An 18,292-nucleotide genomic window follows, 5' to 3' on the forward strand; every position below is an offset into this window, starting at 1 on the left:
AAGATCCCCAGAGGGCATTCTGTCCCCAAGAACCACTCACCCTCGAAGTTTGGTAGCAATCTGCACATCAGTCATCTTCCAGTCAACCCCTGAAAAGAGAGAAAGTTGGGAGTTGATGCCAGCCTGGGCTGGTTCCAAGCCCGCACGTCTCCTGCAGGAAGAGATAGTGGGGTCTTAGAACCACATCTCTTCCTACTGGAGACGTGGGGGCTTAGAACCAGCCCAAGCTGGCATCAACTTCCTGGGTGTCAGTGCAGGTGTGTCTTCAAGCATCTTCTCATGGGTCATCACCACCAGCCTATCTCACAGCGTGCAGGTCTCTGGATTATTACTAGGAATAATATTCGTATTTTTACAAGTGAGGAGGATAAGCTCAGAGTTAAATTACTTGAACAAAGTCATACTCAGTCATTCAATAATTGAGCTCTAGCTATGGGCAATGGCCATTTGACTTAAAATAAGGGTTCAGCTTTTTTGGATTCCTAGAGCCAAAACTCTTCCAGCTATGCAATCCTGCCTCTACTGGATCAGACCAGGTCACAACCTGGACTGGCCTCTGGCTTTGAGCTAAAACCTTCTTCCTCTGAACAGATCAGTAGTTTGTCCAGACAAAAGAGAGAGATGGGAATGAGAGGATAAATAAGGGGTAGAACAGCAGAAATGCAACACTACAGAAGATTGGTTTCTGCACTACTTATAAAGGCAGCAAGCAAACAAGAAGCTAAGATGGTCTTCCAGGTTAAGACAGCCTTGGAAGGGCAGAGTCAGGCAAAATGATAATAGAGAAAAACGTTTTCACTGTGGTCAGGCCACCCAGGTATCTTAGCATTCACACATTAGGTTTAGGATGTTCTTTCCCCCATTTTCAATCTGTCCAGAGCATTTTGCTAGGAACTTGCCTTTCACTAACAGGGCTGAGTACCATCGTATGATAGACAGTAACAAATGCGGCCTTTAGAGTCAGACAGACCCAGATTTACATTTCAGCTCTACCACTTTTGAGCTGTGGGAACTCGACCAGTCACTTCATATCTCTAATCTTCAAGTGTAAAGGTGAAGATAGTAATGACCATCTTACAGGGTATTGAGAAGATCATAATATGTGTAGGACTCTAACTTAGTGTTTGAAACATAGGAGTAATGTGATAAATATTAATTTCTTTGTCATTTCTCTTTTGGCATTCATAGCATTCCATTTGTGTAATAATGATGATCTCTCTCATTTGCACAGAATTTTAGTTTGCAGAAGGTTTTCACAAATACGGTCTCATTTAATCCTCATAAAAAATCTGAATGCTAGGTAGGAGAGACATTATTCCTAAAGAAGGAAAGGAAACTGAAGCTCAGAGAGATTGAATGACCTAACCAATGTGAGCTTCAGTTTTCTTCTTTGTAAAACAGACTCAACTAGAAGAGAATGGGGCTTTGACTTAAATCAAATTTATTTTTTTCTTTATTATTTTTTTGAGATGGAGTGCAGTGGTGCAATCTTGGCTCACTGTCGCTCTGTCGCCCAGGCTGGAGTGCAGTGGTGCAATCTTGGCTCACTGCAACCTCTGCCTCCCAGGTTCAAACAATTCTCAAGCTTCACCCTCCCAAGTAGCTGGAATTACAGACATGAACCACCACGCCCGGATTTTTAGTAGAGATGGGGTTTTGCTATGTTGGCCAGGCTGGTCTCAAACTCCTGGCCTCAAGTGATCCACCCTCCTTGGCCTCCCAAAGTGCTGGGATTACAGGTGTGAGCCCCCACGCCCAGCCGACTCTAAAGCCTTTCTACTATACCACGTTATCATCTTATAGTAGAAACTGGTCTACTCATCACAGCTTCTTGAGGACAATGACTATTCCTAATTCAACTTTTTATTTTTTCAATATTTAGTAGTGGTTGGATAGAAAAAGGATGGAAGCATGAATTTATAAGTTAACAAATAGGTTGACTGACAATGGCTTAATGTTACCTAGCCCTCCCCCCAGTATATGGAGTTATATATATAATAATTATTGTACAATTTAACCCCAGTGAAACACACATTTGAGTCAGTTTTATATCTCTGGTCTTTAGTTTTCTCACTTATTTACCACAGACACAAGATTTAATAATGCATGATATTCCCAGCAACCTCTCCTTCCCCTAAGCATTTTCTCTGTTCCTCTCCCCTGTCCAGTTCTGCTTAAAGACAGTAGGCCTGGAGAGAGCTGGTTGAAGGAAGGAGGGTTCATGCCTGCTGGCCTTCCTTTGTTGGGGAGTTCTGGGTAATGAGGGGCATAGGAGTAAAACTAAAAAGAAGCGAGACTAAGTTGCTTTACATAACGAAAAGCTAACAAAGATGGAGGAGGAAGAAAGACAGTAAAGCTACTGTGCTAAAATGGAAGGGAGAGTTTGGGAAGTTTGGAGAGTGAGAAAGTCTACAGCAAAGCTGCAGGGAAGGGAAGAAGGGAGGTTTTGAAAAGGGTGGTTGGGGGTTTTGAATTAGACCCCATGTAATGATCTTTGAAATAAATTTCTTTTGAATTTTAATTGAGCCTGGACTGTGCTCCTTTAAATGCAACTGCAGTGATAGACTAGGCTACATGAGGTATGTATTAGGGTTGCGTGCAAAATGGTCCCTGTCCAATCTACTTTACAAGATTATTGTGAAAAGCAAGAAAGAATAAAGACAAAGGTGCTTTGTAAATGATCAGTCAAGCACTATGGCTCTGCCTCCTCTGCATGCTTTCACATCCATGCACATGCACACCCGCGCACCCTCACACCCTCATACCTGCCAAATCTGTGACAAGGAAGCTGCCATTTGTCCACTGATACAGCCAGTGCTGGAAGGTCTGGCATTTCTGCATGGCCTCAGAGCTGCTAGATGCTGTCACAGCCCCAGCACAGCCCCATTCCCGGGAACAGTAAGACTCCAGGGGCTTGCCCAGGTCTTCCTCCAGGGTAGCATATGGGATATTGTTTGCGGGCCGGTAGATCAGATACAGTGGGATGATCCTAAACATAGTTTCACCCTGCAGTAAGCAAGAAGTATGGCCCAGAGAGCTCCTCCCTCCCACCCAATTCTGTATTCTTGGACCTAAAAGAAGGGCCCTTCCAAGAATGGAATTCTCAACTCTGAGCCCAAAGGACAGCAAAGGAAAGCAACTCCACCCTGAGTTCAGGAAAGGAAATGGTATTTTTGGCTTCAGAGTCCTGTCCATTCTCCTGGTTAGTGGGATTAGAACAAAACCCTGCTATGGGCATAGGCAGATTGTGTGGCTTGGGTGAGGGACTGAGGCATGTATGTATCAAACAGAAGGAGCACCTTTAGAGAGGATTCAACCAGATTGTGGTTCTCTGCCAGTGGGACCCCAGATATGCAAAGGTCAGAGTTCAAGTCTCAAAATGGAAACAAATGCCATTTATAGCCGACTCCTACAAAAATCCACACTGACTCCGCCTGCCTACCACAGAAGGGTCCTGACCAGTCTGTCTAGCTTAGCCCATCCCATCACCTTCATGGAGTCCCAGAAACTGCTGTGCCCAAACTCTGCAATCAGCAACATCTGCGCTAAAGAATGAGGAACTGGGGTGGGCAGGAGGAGACTCAAGTCCAGAGCAGAGGCTTTTTCTCAAGTGAGTAGTAAATGAGGTCTCTATTTCTAGATTTTTGTGAGGCCACCTCTGAGCTGAGCACGGGCTGTGAGCCTATCTGCACATGGGCATAACCCAGGTTGCCCCTGGGAGGCTGTGAAATCACTGTCTTTGCAAAAGCCCAAGGCAACACTGCTGCACACTGCACGTCCTCCTTGCTGCGTACTTACTCAGGCACCTCCCCAAAGCCAGGCGTGGCCCGGGCTTCTGCTGCGAAGATTTTGCAGTACTCCCTACTCATGTTCTGGATCTTGCACCCCTGTGGATGAGGGAACCAAATATGGTCAGCAAAGAAACTCCCCAGTCCTCCACTGTGTCTACCCCTATTCTGTTAGGGAACCGAGAGGAGGATCCCAGCCCTGGGGGAGGAAGGGCTTACTCCTCCCTGCTCCCTACTCTGCACCTCATTTTCCTCTTTTGTATATAACAAGTGGCTTTCGACTTCTTTTCAAACTGAGATTTTCAAAGTGATTTCCAAACTATTTTCAGGAGTTCTAATGGTATGTGACAGTGCCCCAGAGACCACTCTGTGGAGAACCAGGAAGACGGTCCACCCCACCCACAGCACCACCCTTTCACCCACATATAAACAAGGCTTCCATGAGAGATTATGTATGGAGCAGGGTGAAGGTTTCAGCTGTAAATACAGAGTTTGAAAACTATGGCCCAAGTTGTTTTGAAGCTCTCAAGCTCTCTGAGGCCAAGCATCTGAATTCTGGGCTGCATCTCAGGCTTTCCACAAGGTCCATCCTAGGAGCCTCATAAGGTTGAGATTGAGATGCCTTCTGCCTCGATACTGGGCATCCCAACAGGACCTGGGCTGGGAAAGGGCAGGGGGTGAGTAAGTAAAGGGATAGGGCGTGAAGATGGGACATAGTACCTGGATGGTGACGTCGTAGTTTCTGCCCACGAGAGAAGTCTCACTGCTGGGCCCAAACACAAGCAGGCTGGACACCTTGATGATGCACGTGCGGCCCGACTCGAAGATGGGTTCCAGCCCGTAGATGACCTTGGCCTGGGAGGCCTTCCGAAGGACACACCCATATCCACCCCCTCGGAGCTCCTCGCTTACCAGTCGCCCAAAGAGCTTGTCCCCCCAGCAGCCAGAGTCAGCCAGACCCTTAGCAAATACCATAGGGGTCATCTCAATCTCTTCTCCAACTGAAGAGGAACAGGAGAAATGTGGGACACCAAAAGCTCCTGTCTGACCAATGTGGGGCTCGCAGGGAAGGAAAAGGCCAGAAGAGCCTCCCACCCTGCCAACCTGCTGGGCTCACTTTCTGTTCACGCCTGCTCTTTGGGCACACTGAGTCCCTACCAGACTATGAGCTGCCTGGGGCAGAAACTCTACTTGATTCAACCCCTGCCATCTAGTGGTACCCGTGTGGTATCCATCACATAAACCCTGCCTTCCACAAACGCATCCTGAGCACTGTCCAAACACAGTGCTCAGGATGTGCTTGTGGAAGGCAGGGGTTTTCTGTGGCAATAGCAATCAATACAGAATACCAGAATTACTTTGTTTTAGAATTCATTGTTTTGATTAGATGAATACATGACTCCATTTCAACCAACATGTTTGACTGAAACAAAAAGTTTGCAGGACAAATCCAGCAGCAGTGAGTGCTCAAATTGTGACCGCTAAATATAATTTCCATTAAAGGGAAACCAGAGCTTTCTAAAGAAATGGTTGATTCCAGGTCTAGGCAGAAAGTGTACAGCAAGGACCTGAAATAGTGTGTGAGACCAGAAAGCAAGAGAGCTAGCAAAAGCTATTAGAGACTTGGCAGAAGGACACAGGGGCCAACCTGAAGGGGCTCCCTTGGGCCAAAAAGGAAACAATCTTGGCAACAAAAATAATTACTGAAACATGTTGAATATATCAAATATGTTAAAAATCCATGTATTCATAGTGGTGACCAAAAAAAAAAAAAAAAAAAAATCCAATCTCCTCCCTCAAACAATAACCTCACTGGTCACCTATGGAAAATGGTAGGGCACCAACTCATTATTCTAGTAACTAAAGGGAAAAGAGCGAATATTTATCCTTCATTTCCTGTTGGAACTTATGTATTGCGATAACCAAATAATCATCCCTTTTTTACAGAAAAAAATCAGCTAATGAATGAAGAAGAAAAGATCATATTAAACTATCTCCATGTTGCAACTGCTAATGAAATAATAGATTTAGGCAATAATCAGTGACTGCTAAAACCCCTAGATAACAATAGGGTTTGTATCAGATTGTTTTTAACTTTAAAATGGGATGGATCACACAGATACCACCTGAATGAACCAATGACCAATCTTAACATTACTAAAACGGAAACAATCTGACATTATGTGCCTCCAGATAGGATGCAAAAGGTATACACAGCACCTGTGAGTTATTCTTGCAAAAAAAAAAAAAAAAATTCACACCTGAATTTGACCGAACATCTAAATCTGATTACCAATTTAGAAGACGCACGTGCATGGGGGAGCATGTTAAATGGGAATACAATCAACAAAATCCAGAATGTTAGAAATTATATACCAATGACTTTAACAAATACATGGCAAAGGAAAAAAACAAATAAAGTAGGAGAAACTGTTAAATATTAAGAGAGACTTGGGAGCTGCATCAGCCAAAAGCAATGAGTGGTTCCTGATTCAAATAAACCAACATATATGAGACATTTGGGGAAATCTGACTGGATGTTTGATGATATTAAATAATTATTATTTAGTTTTGAGGTTGAGGTTATATTTGATATTGATTAAACTTTATTCGATTACTAAACAAAAGTCACTAATTGGCACTTCGGGAGGCCAACGCAGGCAGATCCCTTGAGGTCAGGAGTTTGAGACCAGACTAGCCAACATGGTGAAACCTGTCTCTACTAAAAATACAAAAATGAGCTGAGTGTGGTGGTGCACATCTGTAATCCCAGCTACCGGGGAGACTGAGGCACGAGAATTGCTTGAACCCAGGAAGCAGAGGTTGCAGTGAGCCAAGATCATGCCAATGCACTCCAGCCTGGGTGACAGTTGAGACTCGATCTCAAAACAAAGTCACTGGTTGGATAAATGAGTGATTGAAAGAGTGAGTGAATGAAGGAATTAATGCATTTGTTAGCAAGTACAGCTCTAAACATCTTTTCATCACTGGCTGCCTTCACAGTCCCAAGCCTTAGCCTGTCTCTTGCAAGAGCAGTACATATCCATCCCTATTTGAGCCCTTCAAATGTGTATCAAACTTTGCAGGTATTTCATGATCACCAGGAAGTTTGCTGAAGATGCAATGTTCCTAGGTCCTTCCTAGGTCATTAAAGATGTCTGTAGTGCAGCAGGGACCAGGAAATTGCATTTCTAACAGGTTCCCTGTGTGAATCTAATGCTGGGGTCCACAGAGTACTGTGAGAAATCCTGGGTAGGAGCTGGCAGGACAAGACATGCCCTGGTGGCCAGTTCTGTCCTGGATCAAAGACTCTGACATGGACAAAGGGCACAAGGGTGAACTAACTCTGGTGCAGTGGCCCCCTTGGCCACTTCTTCCCCTACAACCTTCTGATACAGCAGTCCTCCTCTATCATCTCCCCAAGCCATATCCTAAACTAGGAGGCAAAGGCGAGCAGTATGTGGATTGGGATCAGACTCCAAGCCCTTAAAGAGGGTCCTCCCTGCAGATGGCAGGGATAGGACCATCCCGCCTTCCCCAGGGGGGCACCATACCTTCACCTTCTTCTCTGGAGATGAATCCTGACAACACTAGATACAGAAAAAGAAGAAAGCAGCGCCTTCAGGCTGCTGTGCCAAGAGACTGCCTTCTCTCAAAGATGACTGCTGCCCACCCCCCAGGAGCCAGGCCAGGCTGAGACCCCGGGCCGCGGGGCACACTCACCTTCAGGGCTGAGGCAGAAGTCGGTGGAGGCCGAGCCGTGCTCGTTGTGGATGGTGCACCGATACACGCCGCAGTCTACGGGGGAGGCCTGCACGATGGCCAAGGCCGCCGGCCCCTCATCTCCTGCGCTGCAGATTGGAGACCCTACTCATGAGGGCCATCGCCATGGCATGGGGGCAGACTGTGGTCCTAAGCATCCTTGGAGCCCACTCTCAGAGGCTGCTGAGAACCCCAGCTCTGAGAACTCTGGGGAAGCAGTGCAATTCCAGGGCCAAGAGCTGGTACTAAAGCCCACAGATCTGGTTTGCAGTCCTGACACTTACTAGCTGTGTGGCTTTGGACAAGTGGTTTAAAGAAGGCTGAGCCTCCATTTTCTCATCTCTACTATGGAAATAAAAGGACCTCCCCTGGTTATTGTGAGGATTAATGAGGCGATAGGCTCAAAGCACTAGGACAGTGCCCAACAGTATTACTGCAATCAGGGAGCCAGGTCAGGTGATGGTGGTATCGTTGGCTTACCTCCTGCCCACCTCGCCCACTGGGCACTGATCCTTGGCCCATGTCAAGACTGAGTCACTAAGAATGTTGAAAAACTGGCACCAGAGTTTCAGGCTACCGGAGGCATCAGGAAACTGCTCTACCCGAATCTTCCGGATGACCTGTGGGGCTGAGAGCAGGGTCCAGTCAAGAGGGGAACAACACCTCTCCTCTGGCCATATCCTTGCTTTCCTGGGTGTCTGGAAAAGGCTGGGAGAAAACAGGATTCAAGTCTCCACACAGACCTACCAAGGTGCCTCACAGCCCCCAGGTGCTTCCTGCCTATATCTCAGGCTTCTGCCCTGACCCCCAAAGCACACATCTCAGCTAGACAGAAGCCCCTACTCCACCTTGACCCCAGGCTGGGAGGGGCTCCTAGCTGAGGACCCACACAGCAGTTGAGACAGGAACTTCAGTTTGCATTCTAGGTCCCTAACTCTAGAAGCCTGCATTTGAATCCTGTCCCCACCACTCTGTAATCATGCGACAACTCTGTAAAGGGGGACTGGTGATGATGGAGAACTAGAACGCTACTGAAGCCAGGCCCTGTGCTAAGCACTTCACCTATTCCATCCCATTTAAGCCTCACGCCATTGCAAAGGTGGTACTGTTATCTCCACTTTGTGGAGTGGCAGAACCAAAACAAGAACTAGGCCTTTCAGATTCCAAAGGCTGTGAGAGAAGGGTACCTTTACCAAGGTAATTTGTGAATCCTGAGGAGGGATATGCTATCTGTCATGGGGTGGTGCTGTTAGCAGCAGCAGCAGCGTGCTTTCCATGGCTCCATGGCGGCCCTGTCCTGTGACGCCATCCCCCGCCTCCCTCCCCATTGCTCACCTTTCAGCAGGTCTTTGGCTTTCCTGGGCTTGGCCAGTGTCTCCTGCTTGCCTTCATCCAGGGCCAGCTCTGTGTTCAGACCGCCAGCCTTGGGGCTGGGGCTGAGGTCTCCTGCCGCCAGCTCCTCCTCTGCCCGAGGCACCTCCAGCATGCTCGCCTTTCTGCCCTGCGTAGGGGAGCGTCTCTCCCGCCCTGGAGTCCCTGGGGACCCAGGCACCAGGCTTTTCCTGGGCCCCCGGGGGGAAACCGTGGGGCTCTCCCTTTCTTCAGGTGTGGTCGCCTCCCCATCTCCTGCTGCTCTGACCTTAGGGAGAAATCTCTTCCTCCGGGCCCCTAGAGCCAGTTCCTCAGGTGTAGCTGCCGGGAGACCTGTCAGAGCCTCCCCTGGGAACTTCTCTTCTTGGGAGGGCTCCTGGGCTATGCTCTCTGTTGAGGGTCCCTGCCCAGGGACTGCCTGCCCACCTGCCTCCCCCAGCTGATCACCCATGCTGCTCTCCTGAGAGGCCCCCAGGAGGCCAGGCCCCTCAAGGGAAACCTCTCCCTCACCCTCACTGGCTCCTTCTGAGGCCAGCCCAGGGCCCTCGTCTACCACAATGGCAGGGACAGTGAGGCAGCTGGGACCAGGACCCCATGAGCCTCGGGCAGCAGCAAGGGCCTGGCGGCCAGCCTGCACCTCGCGGTCCAGGAGGCCAGTGAGGCGGCGGGAGGTACAGGGGCTCAGCAGCAGGGTCTGTGCACTCTGCACCAGGTGGTTGTTCTCCACACGCTCCAGGATACGCCTCGATGTCCGGGGACTCAGCCCAGCCACTTCCACAGTGGGTGTCAGAGTGGCTGAGGGCGCCAGACCTCCGGTAGCTGCCCCGACCTGGGACTCTCCTGCTCCACTCGTCTCTGTGCTGGACAGCTTCAACAGCAGAAGCAGGTAGTTCTTCAGGGAATCTATGAGGCCAGGGTCACAGCTCCGGGGACCTGGGGTCCGCCCCTCCACATCTGATACCTGGGCACAGGCCCCCTCACTGCTGGTGGCCATGGTTTCTGGTGGGTGACTCTGAGTGGGGGTCCCTGGCCCCAGGTGCAGTGTTGGGGCAGAACTTATCAGGGCCTGATCCTCAGAGGGCAGGAAGGCAGCCGTGCTCCTGTGCTGAGAAGTCAGGGTACTGCTCGGCCCCTCCTTTGGGCTAGCAGTCAGCTCAGTTCCAGGAAGAGAAGGCATTGTGGGTACCTCCTGGCTCAGGCCAGCTGGAGGACAGCCACCCTGATCCACACACGGCACTCCCCCTGGCTGCTCCTGCTTGGGGCACTGGAACGGGCTGTCCTCCTGCTTGGCCTGGACTGGCCCTGATGACTGTGGCCCTTGGCATCTCTCTCCTCCCACCTGCTCCACACTCCCTTCATGCGGCGGTTGTGCTGGGAGCATGAGGTTCCCTGACAGGGGACCCAGCACAGTTTGCTCATGGTTCCTGGAGGCTGTTACTGCTGCCTCCTCAGATCTGGGTGGGAAACCAGGTTTTTCTGGGACACAAGACCCTTCTGGGATCTGTGTAAAACATTCAATACTTAGAGGAGCTCTAGGACCCTCTGTAGGTGGGAGTTCGGGGGTTCTGGATGGTGGGCCAAGGCTGGTCACTGCCTCCTGCTCTGACTGACCTTCCGTGGCTGTGGGCGCACTCCCCGCTGACTGCATCCCCTTCTCTTCCTGCATCCCTCTGTCTTCCTGTGTGCCCTCATCTGCCTGGGCCTTCCTGTCTTCCTGTACCTTCTCACCCGCCTGTGTTGTTTCTAGCTGTGTCTCTGCCCTTCCCTGTGTCACCATGACCTTCTCTGCACTCCTGTCTGACTGTGGCCTCTTACTTTCTTGTGTCCCAGCATCCACCTGTGTCTTCCTATCTGCCCGTGTCCTCTGGGCTGTCTGTGTTCCGCCTCCCCTGGTCCTTCCATCCACCTGTATCTTCCCATCTGCCTGCACATTCTTCTTGCTTCCAGTTCTCTGGTTAGCAGATGTTCTCCCATCCTCCTGGGTTTCCATATCCATAGGTTCAAAGACACCTTGACTGCCAGAGGTGCTACAACCAATGGAAGCTACACCAGAGCTGCTGCTAGCCGACACAGTAGGAGCCATGGTTGTCTGGCATTCCAGGACCTGAGAACATGGGGACAAAAGTAAGGATTTAACTACATGGACATTCAGATCTCTTTCCAATCTGGCATCCCCGCCTCCTCTGACCTCATCCACAACTGCTCTGATGGGAATCTTGCTGCCTGGTTTCTCAGGCCCGCTGGAAGTTGGGAGGCAAAGACATGTGACAAATTCCCAAAGCCCCATCCATGCCCGCCCACCCTAATCTCTGATCTCAGTATCTGGACTGGGGAATATCTAGCATCCAGACCCAGCTCTTGCCCTTCCCACCTCTTCCTGAAGAAATTCTGCCTTTCCTGAAAGACCTTGCTCATGGCTTATTCCACCCCTCACCCCTACCATATGAAGGAGAATATCCTCTCCCCAGGGCTCCCAGAGCAGTCCTTCTCCTGTGGCACTACTTGCCTTGGATAGAATTATGGGTGAAGTGAGACAGTGCCAAAGGATGTCCCAATAATGGCCTCAATGTCCCGGCATCCACCGGTAACACTGAGTGAGTGGTAATAATGGATGCCATCAAAGCAGAGAGGATTATAGTAATTCTGAATGGCATCTATGCCAGGAAATTAATGAAACATTATAATGTTACTCTTTTGAACATGTATTTGCAAAGCACTATGCTAGGCCCCTGTACATGATATTACCCCACTTACTCCTCATACAGTATGACTACTTAGGAGAATCCGCCCCATTCTAGAGATAACAATGACAAGAAGGCATGCGATCTGTCCACCATCAGGTAGTCAGTAAGTGGCAGAGTTCAGATTTGCAGCTGGGTGTATTTCGCTCCAAATCCCAAGCCCTTTGTTGTTATATCATATTGCCACCCACTTTTAAAGGACTTCCTGTCAAACATGGTGGCGTTTAACAGTGATTTGCCTCTTTTCCTCCAAGATATCATCAAAACCACTAAAGTAAACATGAAATAAACAAAGCAAAATCCTTTGTTAGTGAACTGGAGGCAAATAAAACCTAGTCTCAAAAAACAAACAAAAGGATAACGGTGGCCAAAAGCCAACAGATGCAGACACTGGGAAGCTGAGGAGGAGCAAAGTGATATGGGGAAATAAACAGGGCCACAGGTCAGCGCGCGGGGAGTGGAGCTGTTCAGCAGGTCTCAAGATGCTGGCAAAATCACAGCTACTGTAGACAAAGGTCTCATCCCGAGCTTATAAACCCGTAAGTCCACATGCAACAAGAGCTGCAGGGTCATGGAAGCCTGGGTGGAAACTGGCCGAAAACACAGGAGCTGAGCAGAGCAGACAAGGAGATGAGATGGAACAGAGGAGGCAGATCTCAGAAAACACTGGCAACTACACTCCTGAAGAAACCTCCGGAAAATTGCTAAGCCAAGAACATTATGTTTTAGCATACAAAGACTAAAGGAATACTGTTCCCACAGGCCTTGCTTGAGGAAATCACCAGGGAACAAATGTAGTCAACCAAAAGATGATTGAGGAAACAACAGCAAAAGAGCTGATGATAAGCACTAAACATATTTCACTTACATTAACATATATATAAATGCATATTGACATATAACTGTAGAAGCAAGACTAAAATCAAGTGGGGTTTAGAATGGCAAATCAGAACGTTAATGTTCTATGCCCTGACGATACAGATACAACAGAGCCAGCATGAAAGTGGAAAGGGGAAGAAAATAACCAAGTGAAGTAACTTCCTTGACTGTGTCACCTGTAAGAGCCAGGCACCAAAGACATTACTCAAAGCTGAAAAACCAAGTAACAGAAATAGAGGATATTTACCTACATAAAGATAATCACTTAGAAATCAAACTTTAGGCTACTATGAGATAGAAAATGAATGAAGGCCGGGCACGGTGACTCAAACCTGTAATCTCAGCACTTTGGGAGGCCGAGGCAGGCAGATCACCTGAGGTCAGGAGTTTGAGACCACCCTGGCTGACATAGTAAAACCCCGTTTCTACTAAAAATACAAAAAATTAGCCAGGCATGGTGGCACACGCCTGTAATCCCAGCTACTCTGAGGCTGAGGCAGGAGAATCGCTTGAACCCAGGAGGCGGAGGTTACAGTGAGCCAAGATTGCGCCATTGCACTCCAGCTTGGGCAACAAGAGTAAAACTCTGGCCCAAAAAAAAGAAGATGAATGAAGAAAATGCAGAGAAAAAGTGAAAACATTGTATCATTTTTCATCATAAAAAATTAGTAGCAACTGAGTGAACAGATGAAATAATTAATGGTATTATATAAAACTGAAATTATAACATAAAAATATTTTAAAATATCAGGACCACACACAAAATCAAAGCAATCAGATCACAAAATGAAAGACTTTTAAATATACATAATCAAAATGCATGTAAATTGAGTGTAGAATTTAAAGTTACTTTACTAAATTAGGAATTATCTGTTTTTTAAATTTTTGATTTTTAAATTTATTTTATATTTTAAAATTAGAGATGGGTCTTGCCATGTTGGCCAGGGTAGTTTCAAACTCCTGGCCTCAAGCAACGCTCCCACCTCAGCCTCTTAGCTAGGATTATAGGTATGAGCTACTGCACCCAGCCTAAATTCAGAATTTTGAATGAATGGTATGGATGTGGGAAAAATTGGTTTGGCAAATAGCAGGAATAAGTCTGACTGAAGGATTTTTTTTTTTCTGAGACACGTTCTTGCCATTTTGCCCAGACTGGCATGCAGTGGCTATTCACAGGCAGGATTATAGCCTCAACCTATTGGGCTCAAGTTATCCTCCCACCTCAGCCTCCCAAATAGCTGGGACTACAGGCTGACTGAAGAATCTTTTTTTTTTTTTTTTTTTCTTTTGAGATGGAGTCTTGCTCTGTTACCCAGGCTGGAGTGCACTGGCATGATCTTGGCTGACTGGAACCTTTACCTCTTGGGTTCAAGCGATTCTCCTGCCTTAGCCTCGTGAGTAGCTGGGATTACAGGTGTGTGCCACCACACCCAGCTAATTTTTGTATTTTTTAGTAGAAATGGGGTTTTGCTATGTTGGCCAGGCTGGTCTTGAACTCCTGGCCTCAAATGATCTACCTGCCTCAGCCTCCAAAAGTGCTGGAATTATAGGCATGAACCACTGCACCCAGCCTGACTGAAGAATCTTAATAAAGATGCTCTTCCAACTTCTCTGACAACCAGATATTAACAGACAAAACTGCCTTGGTGCCAACAAACAGCAGTTAGTAATATTACAGCCTCTTTTTTATCTTTTGATATTCTAGGATTAGAAAATATTTAAATAAAGACATAAGATCTATAAATCTACAAAGAAGGTGCAGACTGTGCATACAAGCCTGTTGCTGTTCACAAGACTCATGGAAATAGAACTTCTTGATGAAAGCTACCCTCACTCCTAACGCACTCTCAGCCAGATCAATCCCTCAGTTCTATTGAACCTACTTCTTCTTTATCTCAATATCCATTTCCTTCATCTCCACAGCAAACTGCCTAATCGGAGCTGCCAACAATTCTGTCTTGCCTGGACTACTGTAAAGCCTCCTAATTGATATCCAAGACTTTAGTCTTTGCCTCTGCTAAACTCTTTTCCTCACTGCAGCCCAAATGACCTTTCCAAAACACAAACCTGACTGTAACACTCCCCTCTTAAAAAAACTTTCAATGGCTTACCATCACTGACAGGATAAAGTCAAAAAACCCTAGCTTCAAGGAGCAAAAAGTTTAATCACACAGTAGCCCCTTCTTATTCACGGTTTTGCTTTCCATGGTTTCAGTTAACTGTGGCCAATCTTGGTCTGAAAATATTAAATGAAAAATTCCAGAAAGAAACAATTGATAAATTTTATAGGTCATTTCAAAGAGGCTGTGAAACCAAGAGCTCTTAATGCTATGACCAAAGATGGAAGTTCTCTATAGGATGCCATGGCACTCGATGGTGGTATGTTTTCCTGTGGAGATTTAAGACTTAGGTGTTATATGACATAGTAATCCATGATTGTTGCCATGGGAGAGTTTTAAAGATTAACCAAAGTAAAAAGAAAAAACAAATTGTAAAATTTGCGCTGTTTTGAGCAGCATGATAAAAATCTCATGCCACCCCACCTGGGATGTGAAACAACCCTTTGTCCAGTATAGTCACAAGGTATACACTAGGCTGCCCATTACCCAGTAAGTAGCTGTCTTGTTACCAGATCAACTGTCTGGTATCTCAGGGCTCGAGTGCAAGTAATCATTGTTTTACTTCATAAATGGCCCCAAAGCGCAAGAGTAGTGATGCCAGCATATTACTATAGTTGTTCTATTTTATGATTATGGTTGTTAATCTCTTATGGTGCCTAATTTATAAATTAAACTTTACCATAGGTGTGTATGTATAGGAAAAAACATAATATATGTAGGGTTTGGTACTATCCACAGGGTCAGGCATCTGCTGGGGATCTGGGAAAGTATCTTTTGTGGATAAGGTGGACTGCTGTACTCTCTTGGCCAGGGTTACAGGCATCGCACAGCCTCTACAGATGGCAATTTGGCATTATCTATTAAAACTAAAACTACTTATACTCTTTAACCCAAAAATTCCATTCCTAGGAATTTATCATACAGGTATACCTTCATGTGCAGATGGACTTATATACAAGGATATTTACTGCAGCATTGTTTATGATAACAATAGACTAGGAATCACCTAAATTCCAACAATACAGGACTGATCCAATGAATTATGGTATATCCACATTCCAAATAAATAAAACAAATATCCAAATAAAAAAGCAAGATAAAGGATAGAAAATATAATATGCAACCTTTGTGTGGAAAATACACAGACACACACACATATTTTCAAATGTTAAAGAAAACAGCTCTGGAAGGATGCCCAAAGAACCTGCTTTGGCAACTGCCTTCAGGAAGAGGACCTGAGCAGTGGGGATAGGGAAGTGGGGAGACTTAATATTCTCTATATATCTTTTGTACTTTTTGAATTTTATACCTTGTGCATGTGACATATAGTTAACAAAAATACAATTAAAAATGAAAGTATATATGGAAATCAACGCTTGTGTGATCAGTGGAGCCTGTCCCTCAGCAAGAGTCCCAGATCTGTCTCTCCAGGTTCATCTCTTGGGTCCCTCCGCCCACACTAACTTAACTGTACTGACAAATGTGCTATTTTGTAACTCCTTTATGTATTTTTTTCTGTGCCAGACATTCTCACCTTTCTCCTTGCCCTCCTGAAGGACTCCTTCTCATCCTTGAAGACCTCGTTCAAGTTTCTTTTCTTCTTTAAAGACTTCCTGAGTTCTCTACCCCAAAAAACGTTAGTGGCCTCCATAGCAAATTTACCTAATTCCATCATTATACCCCCATTCTGTGTGGTAGTTATTTATTTCATGCATATGTCACCTGCTAATCTGTGAACTCTTCCCCATCTGAAGAGGGCCCAATACAGGCCTAGGAGTTGGAAATCAATAAATACATGGTGGATGACTGAATATTCTCTGTACAATTCTACAAGGGCTGACCCCTCTTACTAAACATTATGACGGAGTGTGTGTGTGTGTGTGTGTGTGTGTGCACATCTATATCTGGAACTGTGTAAAGATATGAGAAAGAATGTCATATATTTCTTAAAAATAAAAATGGTGTGAGCAGAATGAACCTAGTTGGCTCTATGTAAGCTTTTTTACTACAAGTGATACTAGTAGGTTTAATTTGCCATCCTGTCTTCTTCCCTCTTCCCTCATAAATTCTCAGATATGAAGGACTCAGTCTATGGCCAGGTATGGTTGCTCATGTCTAGAATCCCAGTGCTTTGGGAGGCCACTGTAGGAAAATTGCTTGAGGCCCAAAGTTCAAAACCAGCCTGGCAACACAGCAAGACCCTGTCACTACAAAAACACAAAATACTTAGCCAGGTGTGATGGCATATGCCTGTAGTTCTAGCTACTCTGGAGGCTGAGGTGGGAGAATTGCTTGAGCCCAGGAGTTGGAGGCTGCAGTAAGCTATGATCACACCACTGCACTCCAGCCTGGGCAATAGAGTGAGACCCTGTCTCTTCAAATAAAAACATAAAAATAAAAATAAAAAGTTTTATTCACCTTTGCATCCTTCACAGTGCCAAACGCATAAGGGAAAGAACAGGAAAGAACAACTGAATGAAAAGTAGTATGGTTTACAACCCTCTAAGGGGTCATGGCCCTGGAATGCCGGTTTGGGAGAGCAAGGGACAAAACCAGGACCTTAACAGGGATGGGGCAGGGTAGTCACTTTTGCATAAGTTTTGGTAGTTTGTAATTTTTAAATAATTGCTATATTTCATGTAAGTTGTTAAACTTATGTGCAGTTTTTCATAGTAGTCTTTTTTTTTTACCCTGTCAATCCTTACAGGGGCTGTAGTGATAGCCCCTCTTTCATTCTTAATACTTGTATTTTGTGTCTTCTTTTTTTTTTCTATGTAAGTCTTGCCAGAGGTTTATTGATATTCTTTATCTTTTCAAATAACTAGCTTTGGGTTTATTTTCTCCACAGTTTTCCCGGTTTTAGTTTTACTATTTTCTGTTCTTTTCTATCTATTTGCTTTGGGTTTTTTTCTCTTCTTTTTCTAGTTTTCTAAGGTAGGAACTCAGGTTATTGATATTTCAGATCTTTTTTTCTTTTCTAATATAAAAATTTTAATGCTATACATTTTCCTCAAGGCACTGATTTAGCAGCATCCAACATTTTGGTATGTTGTATTTTCACTTTCATTCAATTTAAAATGTTTTCTAATTGGCCTTAGGACTTCTTTCTTGGCCCATAAAAGTATGTTCTTTAATTTAAAAGTGTTTAGAAATTTTTCTATTACCTTTCTGTCATTGATTTCTAGTTTAATTTCATTTTGATCAGAGTGCATACTTTGTATTATTTCAATTACTTCACATTTGTTAAGATTTATATTATGACCCAGGATATGATCTCTTTTGGTGAATATTTTATATGCACTTGAAAAGAATGAGTATTCTGTTGTTACACAGAGTATTCTATATATGTCTATTAGACAGTTGGTTGATAGTGCCATTCAGTTCTTTTATATCCTTACTGATTTTCTATCTACTAGTTCTATTGATTACTGACAGAGGAGTGTTAAAGTCTCCAACTATAATTGTTGTTTTCTCTATTTCTCTTTTTAATTCTGTCAGGTTTTGCTTCGTGTATTTTGAAGGTATGTTGTTAGGTGCATATACATTTTTTATTGTTATGTCTTCTTGAATTGACCCTTTTATCATTAGATAGTTCACTATTTTTCCCTTAGTAATTTTTTTTTTTTTTTTT

At 45.4% G+C, this 18,292-nt stretch overlaps 1 protein-coding gene and 1 non-coding gene across 2 annotated transcripts in view; one reads left to right on the forward strand and one right to left on the reverse strand.

Annotated features, from left to right (window-relative positions):
• The window catches only part of ALPK3 (alpha kinase 3), a 58,307-nt gene that overhangs the window by 3,742 nt on the left and 36,273 nt on the right, over nucleotides 1–18,292 (reverse strand). Inside the window, exons 6-13 of the mRNA XM_023187159.3 lie at nucleotides 8,886–11,025; nucleotides 8,031–8,178; nucleotides 7,512–7,639; nucleotides 7,343–7,378; nucleotides 4,509–4,789; nucleotides 3,799–3,887; nucleotides 2,766–2,989; nucleotides 41–89 (exon numbers count right to left, since the gene is read on the reverse strand). Of these exons, the coding sequence (XP_023042927.3) occupies nucleotides 41–89; nucleotides 2,766–2,989; nucleotides 3,799–3,887; nucleotides 4,509–4,789; nucleotides 7,343–7,378; nucleotides 7,512–7,639; nucleotides 8,031–8,178; nucleotides 8,886–11,025 (3,095 nt within the window). The remainder of the gene's footprint in view (nucleotides 1–40; nucleotides 90–2,765; nucleotides 2,990–3,798; nucleotides 3,888–4,508; nucleotides 4,790–7,342; nucleotides 7,379–7,511; nucleotides 7,640–8,030; nucleotides 8,179–8,885; nucleotides 11,026–18,292) is intronic.
• On the forward strand, nucleotides 14,829–14,946 carry LOC111522947. The gene has a single exon (XR_003306939.1). It is a non-coding gene; the product is annotated as a small nucleolar RNA SNORA25 (small nucleolar RNA).

Source organism: Piliocolobus tephrosceles, chromosome 6 (genome assembly GCF_002776525.5).
Source record: "Piliocolobus tephrosceles isolate RC106 chromosome 6, ASM277652v3, whole genome shotgun sequence".
Lineage (NCBI taxonomy): Eukaryota > Metazoa > Chordata > Mammalia > Primates > Cercopithecidae > Piliocolobus > Piliocolobus tephrosceles.